The sequence below is a fragment of the Cavia porcellus genome, unplaced genomic scaffold (genome assembly GCF_034190915.1).
Source record: "Cavia porcellus strain 051 isolate PalLab524CR breed Dunkin Hartley unplaced genomic scaffold, mCavPor4.1 scaffold_12, whole genome shotgun sequence".
Classification (NCBI taxonomy): Eukaryota; Metazoa; Chordata; class Mammalia; order Rodentia; family Caviidae; genus Cavia; species Cavia porcellus.
In genome coordinates this window covers 74388557-74400928 of record NW_026947495.1, presented here as the reverse complement: position 1 = coordinate 74400928, position 12372 = coordinate 74388557, and the positions used below count along the sequence as shown (strand labels likewise).

Genomic DNA, 12372 nt, shown 5'->3' with positions numbered 1-12372 from the left:
AAGATGATGGATGAGGTTCCTTTTCAGGGAAGGTCTTTTAGTCCTATAACCTCTTACCTGACTGCCAGTAGGACATGATTGGCAGATTCCGGGGGCGCCAGGAGCACCTGGAGGTCCTGGTTGCCCTGGGATACCAGGGTCACCATTTCTGCCAGGAATACCAGGAGGGCCCTTAAAAAATCAGAAGTAAGAATAAGTGAAACACTGAAATGTATTAGCAATTCAGAATCATTCCTAGATCTATACTTCTGTGCATGATAATATTAGAAATCAATACAAATAATATATTTTCATTGGAATAAACTTGTATCAAAATCTTGTGACTTATTTACTTGTAATGTATTCTCTTGTATATTGACCTATATTTGATTTTTTTTAACTCATAATGAAATGAAGACATTATTGCCAAGTTTGGGATTTTATCTTGACATATAGAAGTATGGATTTTCAGTTTGTCATTTGATGTCATTATTCAAATGTGTGGTACTAAAGATTACATATATATGGCTAAAGTTGAAATTTGGAAAGGATAAGGAAAGGGGATCATGCTAACAATCCCAGAACTATCATTAGCATTAATTCTCTTCCACCCAAGAATTTTGACTTACAGGATCTCCTTTGGGGCCTTGGGGTCCTCTACCATTAGGGACAGGAGCCTGGTAAATGAAAAGACATATTAAACAACACACAGTTAAACTCTTCCACTATTTGCTGGGAAAGACTTCATCCAAGGTCCAAAGCTCACCATTTACTGGTTACACCAACACGACCCATAGACTCAACTTTTATCTCCCTTCAGCCCCCCAGGGTGCAGGAGCTGTGCGTGCATTTGAGTATGAACCTCGAAGATGCACAAACTCGCTTGAAACTCACAGGCGTGGAAGGCTGTGGGCATGTGGCACAGCATTCTCCGAAGGGGATTTCTGGGTTGGGGCAGTCTAAGTTTTCTTCATCACATATGATGTCATCACAGAGAACAGATCCTGAGTCGCACACGCAAATTTGGCATGGTTCTGGCTTCCAGACATCTCGAGCGGCATAGGACTGACCAAGATAGGTGCATCCTCCTTCATCAACTGGAAGAGGAGTGAAAGGGTGTGATGCTACCTTAGGTTTTGATGAAATGTGATTTTTGTTGAGTCATGTTATTGATAGCACACAAGCAAGACAAACGACTTGTTCTTCTCATTAGAAAATTATTTTTTCCTACATAACTTGTCACTTAGCTTGTTTAAAATACCAAATCTACTGAATGATATAAAGATGGCATGGCATAGCCAATTATCCTTACAATGCAAGGCATTCAAAGTATTTTTATTTCATTTGTATCAAAAATTCAGCACCAATGGATACCATACATGCATTTCAGGATTTATTTATTAACTGGGCACTTGAAAAGAAGCCTTTTTACCCAATTGCTATTCTTTGTTTTAACACCAGATGGGAGCACGAAACTGAAATAATGATTTAGTTACCAACTCCAAAAACCTTCTGGATTTTATTAAGCTAGTTAAAAATGTTAGGGGAAAAATGAGCAGAATAGAATTTGTCTAAATTTTTCTGGGAAAACTTTAACAAAGCATATTGTATGTATTGAATGTCAGACCTAGCTTTGTTGGGTATCAAGAGGTCAACTTTATGACATACTGTTAGGGCAGACCCCATGTGGATATAAAGAGGTTTTCACAACATACACACACACACACACACACACACACACACACACACACAAATGAAAGAGAGATTTTTCAAGCAAATAATGGCAAGGAATTAGTAAAAGAAAAAATAAGGAAAAATATGAATCATGACTGTACTTGTGACTTAAGATGGCAAAAATTTGCTTTAACCAAAATTTGAGACTTTATTCCTAATTATATGCAAGGGATTGAAATTTCAGCAGCTATTAGCAATGAATCAGCTTAGGGCTTGCCAAAATAAAACCTGGTCTCAATTCTTACAGTGCTAGCTGTGGATTGTGGCTAAATACAACCTTGGTTCTTGAAGATTACTATGAGAGCATACTAGTAATTGGGTAAATAAGTAAGAAATTTCTAAACATCTGCAAAACTTTTGAAAACAAAGAACTATTTAGTAATTTTGCATTATTTTGTGTTTCTGTGAGACAGTGAAACTTTTATTTTGTCAAAATCAAGGGCTTTAAAAAGTCTGATGAAGAAGTCTACTTTGGAGGAAGCAAGGAAATGGAGTCTTACACATTTTACTGCCTGGTGCCAAAAGGACCTTCAGTGCCCCTGACGTGTTGCTATCTGGACGTTACATAGAGATCACTTTTTAAATTCTTAATTCCATGTCATCTCTCTTTTTGGAGCAATAATAATTTAGATTTCCATTTAGAAATTTATAGGTTTAGCTAAAACTTCAGTAAAAAGAAAAACTGAATCTATAGATCACTTGCATTTCTCATGTCTCTGAACGCACAGGTCCAAATTCAGTGATGTTCTGAAACACCTCATAATCTCTTGATCAAGTCAAGAAGTTTAAAAATTCATTTTTGTGTTGTTGAAATTAAGGAGAAAGATTTGTGTACTGATAGCAGTTATTGTAGCTCCTCTTCTGGGTTTAAATGTGTTATAGATGATAACATGGATTTAGAGAGGTCTTTCTCTATGTTTAGTGAACATAGAATACCAAACTGCTTAGCTCAGAGCCAATGAAGTAGGCCTATTTGGTACATTATAGAAACTATATTTAAGAAAAGACCAGGGTGCTCTTTCATATTATCAACAGTGGTAATAAAGGAAGGCAAGATATTGAAGTCATTTGCTTATTAAACAAAACTGACACTTTCTACTTAAGAACTAGGTTTGTGGGTTCTCAGAAAAATCTCTGAAAGTTGCAAGGTGGAAACTCTTCAGTAAAATGACTTGAAATGCACCTTCTATCTTTGTGTGGGTTCTCCATGCTTAAAATGAATACTTGAATCACCTGAATACTTCTCTAACTCAGTTAGAATACTTAGAACTGAGTTAGAATACTTCTCTAACTCAGTTTTGTACGAAATGTTCTTTCAGATTATTTTGGCTCAAGACTTTCTCATTAGAGGTGTGGATTTCCTGCTGCCCCATTCCACTTCCATTTGATTGTACTGATGATTTTTTCAGCTCTTCGTCTCTGGATAAGAAATACCTTTCAACATTTAATACAGTATTTAGGTAACAAAAACAGGTGTTGACTACCAATGGCTTATTAAAGACAGATGAAGATAACCGGCTAGGTTCTAGAATCTCATATTTTGAATGGCTTCTCTTCCGAGCTTCTTAATTTGCCTTGAAATTAACATAAATGTTATTTTACCCTTTCAATTTATTGTTCTATGTTTATGTTTCATTGACAATGTTCTCAAAGCAATAGAAATACAATCTCTTCCACTGGCTCTGAAAATTTTTAAATGTTACAAGCACCATATTGAATTACTGAAGTTGTAATTGGATTTGTTAGAATTAGGTTCAACGCAAAGCTACACAAATAAAAAAATTTTATTTAACTTCTCATTTCCAAGTTTGCTAGAAACTTTCTCTGGTACTCTTTTTTAATTCATAGACTATAAAGCATAAAGATTTTCTTAGTGACCTTTTTTTTTCTAATGTTCTTTTTTTCCCCTTAAAATATCTAATTTTAGTTTTAACTGATATGTTAAGACAAAAAAATGCATGTTAATGTGTTGATACCTGTATATATTGCTTAATAGCTAATTCAGGTCAAACACATTTATCTGCTCAAACATTTAACATTTCTTGTGGAAGTTTATGATGAAAACTTTCAAAATTCTTTTTTCTAGTTTTCTTCCCATCCAGGATATTCTTGTTACCTATAGTCACCCTTCTGTGCAGTAGCACAAAGACTTTCTTGGGCCTGTCCAGCTGTAACTTCACTCCCATTAATCACATTCTCCTCATCTTTCTCCCCCGCATCCTTCCCAGCCTCTGGGAATGATCATTCTACTCTGAACTTCTGGGAAGTCAACTTGCAGGATGATTATTTTTCTTCTGATCTATTCATGCTAGTTAGGATGTATGTATGTATGTATGGTTTCTTTTACTTTAGAAAGCCATGTTATTCTAAGTAAAAGAAGGCAAGTTGGGTGGTTTAGGAATAATTAAAATAATGAGTGCGCTCCTGTTTGTTGTCCTAATTATATGAAACAAAGATGAATCACTTTGCTGCAAAATCATGAGTAGAAACTCAGGACTGACAGTCAGTCCTTTTTCTTTTCCTCTAAGTCACCTTTTCTGAAAGCATGGAATTTTGTACAATTTTCCCTAAATTATTACTTTGTGTACAACCATATATGGTTAGCAAAGTGCTCATGGGAAGCCAAATGTCTTACACATTTGTCTCGTGGCCCTCAATGTAAGTACTTGGTTACACATGGGAAAATCACAGCTTAGCCTAGGAAAAGAATGTTTTACTTTCATGAGGAATAAACTGCTTTCGTTAGACAGCCATTTGGGGTGTTTGGAAATAGAATACAAAATAGAATTCAGAAGTAAGTCATCTCATATTATTCTTTCCTCACATAGCTACATTTTGATTAACTTTGATTAAAAGCTTGAATATTTTTACAAAACTATTAAATGAAAGGCAAATAATCTTATTTTTACATTTAGACAAAGTAATAGATATTTCAGTTACTTCCTTTGTTTGTATTTAAAACAGTCTTCCTGTTCCAATTTGTAATTAATTTTGGACTCTACCTCCCATGTCACTGGTCGTTTCTGTTTCTTATTACTGAGCAATGTTATGAAATAAGCTTGTGGCCAGTCATTCAAGCAACACATGGCACCAAATCATCTCTTGGTTGAGATCTAAACTATAAACAAAACGAAGCGAGCTTGTGACATAATTCACTCTTACCTTCTCTCCTAGTGCTGGCTTGGAACTTTAGAGAAAAATGAAACTAAGTTATAAAATTTTATAGTTTTAAATGTACTTAAAGATTCCTATTCTTTTTGTTTTATTTCCATTTTTTAAAAAAGTGAACTTTAGCTGATTTAAAAGAATTTTATTGCTGAGCCAAAAATATGATGCAAATTATGCTTGTCTTTATTGGTTTTAGAATAAAAATATTACCTGAGACACCTAAACAATTAGTTAATTTAGCTTGAATAAGAAATATTTAAAAAACTTTTTTTTCTCTCTTCTTATGGAATCCTCATCTGGAAAAAAGTGTTCTGAAATCTGAAAACTAAAAACTACAGATGTGGTATGCAAATTACTGTGACATCATTCTGCCTCTTTAGAAAGTTGAATATTTGGCAAATGTGAATATTTGGAATTCATATAGTTTTCAAATGAAATATATTTGACTTGGCATTAGAATGTTATTACTAATGTTTGGAAAGCATATCTTTTTAAAAGTATGTTTCTTATGCATATATATATATGCACACACACATATATATATATATCACACTATCTTTAAATGTGTTAGATAATTTAAAACAAAAAGGATTGTGAAAGGAATATCTATAGGTATTATAAATAGATAACTAAAATTTAAACAGTTTGCTTTACACAGGTAAGGTAGGTTTCACTTATTTTCCTCCCCTCCAAAAAGTTTGTGAATCACCCTTTCTGGATGTTTTCTTCACAGATATATGACTTTTATATTTCTAATTAGAAATTTCCTTTCAGTTGCTTAATATTTTATCCTGCCAAAATGTAGAAAATGAAAAGTATATTCATCAAATTGTGAAAACATGGGAGAAAACCTATTAGACTTACTCCTTGCAGTGGGTAGACACCTTTAAATTCTACATTTCACATTCCCTTATCACTGGGATACCAAGTTTTTCAGTTGCTTCCTCGGCGTGCTTTATTTGGCAGTGTTAGCACAAATAGCGTCAGGAGAGCTTGCAGAGTACCTCCTGGGGGTGGCACTGCTCTGGGTGGCATGCATCTGTTTTACTTAGTCCTCCTGCAGCATGTAAGAGCTGAACGCTGCCACACTAGTCACTGTTTGAAGCAGATGCACGGTAGCTTTCCTGAAGTTTTGGGAATCTAGGAAAACTGTAACTTTTATTCTCTTAATCACTGCATCCCAGTCCCCTTCAGCTTTCAAGGGCTGGATAGGATTAAAAAGACCAACTTTAAAACTCTGTCTCATAGGGTCTATAGAACTGCAGGTATTTTTAAAAAATCAGTCTGAGAAGTTACATTTCTATGGACAACAGTTCTCTGCAAAATACTTTTTTCTCTGATTGCAAAGCAGGCAGATCCATCTGGAGTTGAAATCTATTGTTTATTTGCTGTGGACCTTAGCAAAAAGGAATTCTATCTCACAGGCCACCCTGATGACATCCAGACCACCAACGGGATAAACGTGTGACTCAGAGCCCAGCATATATTTTATTACACAGAAGTAGGACTCTTAACAACAACAAGAAAAAAGATCAAGCTGCTGCATCTGTTGCAAAAACACGTTTAGGATATCTAAGAAAGTGATTTCCAGACAATAAAGTTACTAAACGGTTCACACAGCTGAACTTTTGACATTAGTATCTTCCCTTGAGTGATTCTTGGGCACTGTCACCATACAATGTAACTCTAAAGAATATTTTATGACTTATTTATTTGAGCATGTCATCTCTGTTTGCTACCCTCCACGACCACAGACGACAGTTTCAGAAAACAATGGATGGCATTTAACTGAAGCACCAATTTCTCAGGGCTACTTTTCAAGGCAACTTCAATTTCTAATAATTTTTTAACAATTTATTTTTTATTTTTATATCTTTCAGGCATTTTGTCTTCTGACCTCTTGGGGCTTTTTCCTGTTACTCTTTAAGATTACATTTTAAGCAGCAAGGCTTGACTTCAGTCATGGAAAGAACAGGGTTTCGTGTGTTCATCGGAAAGGAATCCACTTCTGCTGTGTTTTCATTAGGCACAGATGGATTCCCCCAGTTAATGTAACCTTCCAAACTGAAGTTAACAATTGGTTTGTTTAAGAAGAGCTATCTCACTTTTTCCGTTGTCATCTGGATACGAAACAGGCAACATTTCCCTCTTTGCAAAGTCTGGAGTTTTAAAAATATTCCATGAACTTTTTCTGAGTGTGGAAAACAATGGGGCGAAGCTTCTCTGTCGGGAAACTTTGCTAAGAAGGCAGTGCTCACTGCGACGTTGCCAGATGGTTATTGCAGACCTGGACACTGTACAAATGGTCTTCATGTCCAGCAAAAGCAATAACGCCTTTCATCGCTGAGGCCCTGGCTCCTAAGCCCTGCGCTTTGAGTACTTCAAGGTAGTGATGTCACTTGATCCTGCAAAATCAAAGGACTGGTGCACATAATGCTTGGATCTCTGCACCAAAGAAACGTCATCCACATGGAGACCGCAGGGCTTCGGTAGGTGGCACTGTTTTCTCTGAGTGACAAGACAAGGGTATGGAATGGGAGCTCTCGTCTTTTAATCTCCTGTCCCAGACTCTTGTCTTGCCACTATTAATCCCAACAAAATGTCAAATAATGTTTCTTTATTGTTAAAAATAAACCCGTGGATAAAACATCCCCCGGGGAATCTGAATTAGTTCAAAAGCATCTACTGTCAATTTTGCTTTTCTGGGAATTGTTTTGGAGGGTTGGCTTTGATCATTCACAGTACTGAGAAGTTTAATTCTAGAATTTAAGCAAAATACTTCTAGGCCTTTAGATGATCTGAGGTTGAATATTCTGGTGGTGGTAAGGAAACAGAGTATCAAAAAATAACCACAACTTTTTCTATTAATAACACTTTATCTATTTCCCATGTACATTTTCACAGAACTGATGATAATTTCAGGTTTGATCATTAGCTTTGGAATCTCTTGCTTACAAAATGGATTTACCATTTCACAGCTGAATATTAAACAAGAAAAATACTTACCATCTTCACTTTTATAAATGCAATAACTAACTGTACACTTTTAGTACCTGTGTGCAGTGATTTGGTATCACCTTTCAACAATGACTGCAATAATAGAATATTTAGATGCTTGGAATTTCTATTTTGAGTTCTCTACCTAGTGCTTAACTGAATTTTGGTTGTAGTCTTAATTCATCCTTTGCTGGTCTCATAATTTCAACTAAAATACCATATCTTTGTTAGATGATGTACACTGAGATACGTGGACAATTATCTTCTATTACCAGTGAAATTGTTTCTAGTAACTTGACGCTATTTTTATTAGTTCATTAGGCTTAGTTAGAGGGACAATGTAAATCAGAAAATTTGAATGAAAACTGGTTAATTACTAATTTTTCTTTAAGTATAATGGGAAATGGACTTTTATATCATGAAGTAAGGTGTTGATTTTCTGATTCGATTTATAGTTTTGAATTCATTTTAAAATACATAGGTCATTTTAATATAATTATCAGTGTAGCAACTATAGAAGCTTAAACACTAGAACACATTTAACTACAACAGTTTTATCAAGGCGTGGTTGTGCACACCTGTGTCCCCAACACATTGGAGGCTGTGGCGGGAGCATCACACATTCTGGCCTAGCCTGGGTAACTTAGCAACTTAGGGAGGTCCTGTGTCAAAATTTAAAAAAAAAAAACAAAAAAAAAAAAACAGGGCTGGGAATGGAGCTCTGTGCAATGCCCTTGGTTCAGTCCCCAGTACCACAACGACAGAAAGAGCAGAATCACCACCACCCCCAACAGTAAAAACAACAGAAATTACAAGTTTCTCCCTCTGCCCTACTAAAACATTATTACTTAGCAATATGCGGGATATATGTTAACATAATTATCAGGGAGGAGACTATGTCAAGCAAGGACTACATCAGAGTCTTTGAACAAGAAATACATTTTTTAAACTTGTGAAATTTGGCAAATATAACTTTTAAATTTATTTCCGACAATTCTCTAAGTAGTGTTACAATTATGTTCGTGTCCGAGGATTTTGGCAACAGCTTATGTGTACCAGTGTCACTAACTTTGGAGATTCTCCCACATAGTATTTTAATACCTCTCATCCTATGAAATTGGCATCCTTATGTAGACGGTACCTCTGTCGGCCACTAGGTGGCGCATCTTTCCCCCTTAGCATTTGGCACGTTTAACCCACAGGAAATATAAAACAGACCTCGTTTTCCATTGCTGGAATAAAACCCATGAATAAAATAAAACTTTCACGAATTTGTAAGAAGACCAAAATTCTTTGTGAATACATGTTTTATGCCCCAGAAAGCTCCTACGAGTAGACTACACATTAGCGTCCTTTGGTGCAGTTCAGGGATTGTTGGGATTTAGACCGGACACCCCCAACCCATGGAGGGAGGCTGCAGACTCCCCCAGACTCACCACCAGCAGAACTTCCCGGTGCTATCTACAAGTGTCTCCGAACGTCTAAACATGTTTTAGGTCGCACAAAATCAATACACTGAAGGTTTAAGAGCAACACAAAGGCAAAGGGGAAGAAACAAAAGTAACTTCTGTGATGTTTAGACCCTGTAAGCAGTAAACACTGCTTTTTTTTCTCCTTAAAGGTACATTCAGAGAAAAAAGGTCATCGCGGTGTATCTCACTTTTCCTGTAACTACCAGATGGTGGCTCCTAATATCTTGTCAGCCTCTTGAAGTACAAACAAAAAGTTCACAGGCTTTTCAGTGCATGAGAGTTCTGATATTGTCCTTAGGAACTGGGAGAACTGAAGAGCTTTAAAAAGACAGAAATATTTTTAGGGAGAAAGTGAGGTGTTAATACATGTTATCCTAGGGAAGGGCTGGGTTTTGGAGCATCTTAATGGGGGAGAAGGGAGGAAGCAAAGGGGAAGGAAGAAAAAAAGGAAAGTATATTAACAGCTCCAGGGAAAGAAAGGGGGAGTGGGGGAGAAGGGAAAGAGGGGGCCGAGGCGGGAGAACACCTGGGTGGAGGCTGGGCAGGCCAGGAGCAGCTCAGAGGGGGCCCAGGCCTGGGGTGCAGGTGGGATGAAGGCTCAGCCAGCAGAGGGGGTGGGGGAGTCTCCAGTGCTGAGAGGGGCGGGATTCCAGAAGGAGGGGAAAGGAGCTGGGAGAAGAGCAGAGTGGGGAGAGGAACTAAAGAGCTATCAATATGGGTGTTTCTCTTCTTTTGTGTCCAAGAGCCCAAATTTAACTAAAGAGATGAGACACACACACATTCACACTCACACATATCGTGAGGACACCAAAGATATTTGATATTACATACAAAAGAAAAAACAAACAAGTTCTCACACGATGTTAGCAAAAACTATGCTTAAAGGTAAACATGTTTGATTGTGTACATATTAAAATTGTTGCCTAATGATTTCTTCTAGCTATATTTATGTTCAGCATTGAGTATTTACCTTTATGAAAATGTATGCTCCCATCTGTTGAGTATTTTCACAACTATGAGGCACATATAAATTTACAGAAATACTTTCATGCAGAAATTAGAACATGAAAACTGATACTTGCATTTATTAGGAAATACATGAAATCAGTTTTTGAAGTCAAACAGAACTAGTGTCTTTACCTTGTTTGTAGAAGAGTCAAAACATTCCCGTTAAGAGTATTTAAAAAACTCTCTTCATTACTGCAAATGCAGCTAAGCTGCAGAACATATGGAAAATATTAGCCCCTTCCCCACAAACTGTTAGAAAATATGGATTAAACGACATATGCAAGAGTTTGAAACAGAAATGGAATAAAAACCGGATGAGGTAAAAAGTTTTGCAGTGTGAACTCATGTAAGAAGCATTGATAATTGCTTTTCCCACTTTATAGAAATATAGATAATAAGCCTTACATGCATGGTACACTGTTAGGCATGCTAGCTTTAAAATTTGTAGTCTTGTTGGGAAAACAATGCTTAACATTCTATCCTTACAAAGAATGCCGCGTACAAAGAACATGCAATTATTAGATGAAACCAATCACTTCCAGACCCAGGGAAGCGTTCCAAGATATGAACAGTCCAGGAGGGCAGCCCTTTAAAACCATTTTAAAAGATAACTTTCCAGCGCCTTTAACAGCAAAGCAAGTTAGTACGAGAAAACTTTTAGCTTAAACAGGTAGAAAACTTTTAAGCACACACGTGACATTAGTCTTCTGAAACAAATGTAAAGGCAAAGTTGCGGGGAAGATTAATGATTCATAGCTGGGAGCTCACAGCAAAAATTTTCTTTTCGGAGACTGGTTGCTCCCTTTATGCTTCTGTGAGGAGAAGTAAAGACAAAAAAGCCCATAAAGTTTCCTGAAGTCAGTATCTACTCACCTTCCTGGGTCTGCTGCGCCAAAATAACAGTGGGGTGAAGCAGCAAAAGAAGGAGCCAGGTTCCCTTTTGCACAAAGCTCATCATGTCTAAATGTCAGACATGAGACTCTTTGTGCAGAAAGGAGAAAAGAAAAGCGGTTCAAAGTAGCACCATCAGTGTTTCCTGCCCCTCAGCACCGGGCCCGTCATAAAACTCAGCCACTGAGATTCCTTTGCTTTGGCCTTAAATAGGAAAAAGTTTGGCTTCCCTCACTTTCCAGCCCCTTTCTGAAACATGAGAGCAGCACCCATCCCCTTAGCAGTAAAAGAAATGATTAATATTTCTTTTTCCCTTATAGAGGACACAACCCACAGAGACAGAAAAACAGCACATCTGGAACCAGTATGCAGCTGCTTCTGTAAAAGTTTTTACCTACTTAACTCTCAGATATGTGTAGATAGAAATGTTCTGCTTTATGTTACTGTGTAAGAATGAAAGCTATGTATTTTTTATTGCGCCTTGTAACCCTAACAACTACATAGTTTTGAGAAACTGCTTCATACCCATCCTCAGGCATGGCTAATTTTACAAACTTTATCTTCTTAAGAGGCTGTTACATTGATAGTTTTGCCAGAAGTTACCCTAACCCAGCTTAAAAGTGGAGCTGGGAGAGATTAACTGAGAGAAAAGCCTCTGTTCCCTGAGTCTACCCACCTGAGGTCCTGAACGTTTCATCTCAGGCAGCTGTCAAAAGAGTAAATTCTGAGCTATGCTGGATGGAATTTTAACAGATATTCATCTATAGCTCTTTCCAGGTCTCACAAATTTCCTTAATAAGGCTGAGTACTTTCTGGTGAGGGTTCCAATTTATATGCTCCTTGGGAAAGCCAGAACAGATTTTTCTGGAGAAGAATTCAGACTTTTCACGTTTTGACTTTGTAAGAAACTGAAAGGAAAAAGGAGTGGATCACATTTTATTTACATTGATACGGAGATCAGTATAAGTATTTCTAGATTTAAATTTGCTGTGTACACTTTCCAAGTCCTCCGCAACACAGCTTTCCAATATGTCTCTGGATTTATCTCAAGATTGATTCCTGGATATTTCTGGAAAAGATGCAAATATCAGTTATCGATTTTTGGTATATTTCTGCAAGATAA

General features: G+C 36.8%; 1 protein-coding gene across 1 annotated transcript in view; it reads right to left on the bottom strand.

Annotated features, from left to right (window-relative positions):
• The window catches only part of Col3a1 (collagen type III alpha 1 chain), a 37271-nt gene extending 25826 nt beyond the window's left edge, over positions 1–11445 (bottom strand). Inside the window, exons 1-4 of the mRNA XM_005007642.4 lie at positions 11232–11445; positions 874–1076; positions 609–656; positions 58–171 (exon numbers count right to left, since the gene is read on the bottom strand). Of these exons, the coding sequence (XP_005007699.2) occupies positions 58–171; positions 609–656; positions 874–1076; positions 11232–11316 (450 nt within the window). The 5' untranslated portion in view covers positions 11317–11445. The remainder of the gene's footprint in view (positions 1–57; positions 172–608; positions 657–873; positions 1077–11231) is intronic.
• Positions 11446–12372: the final 927 nt, after the last annotated feature.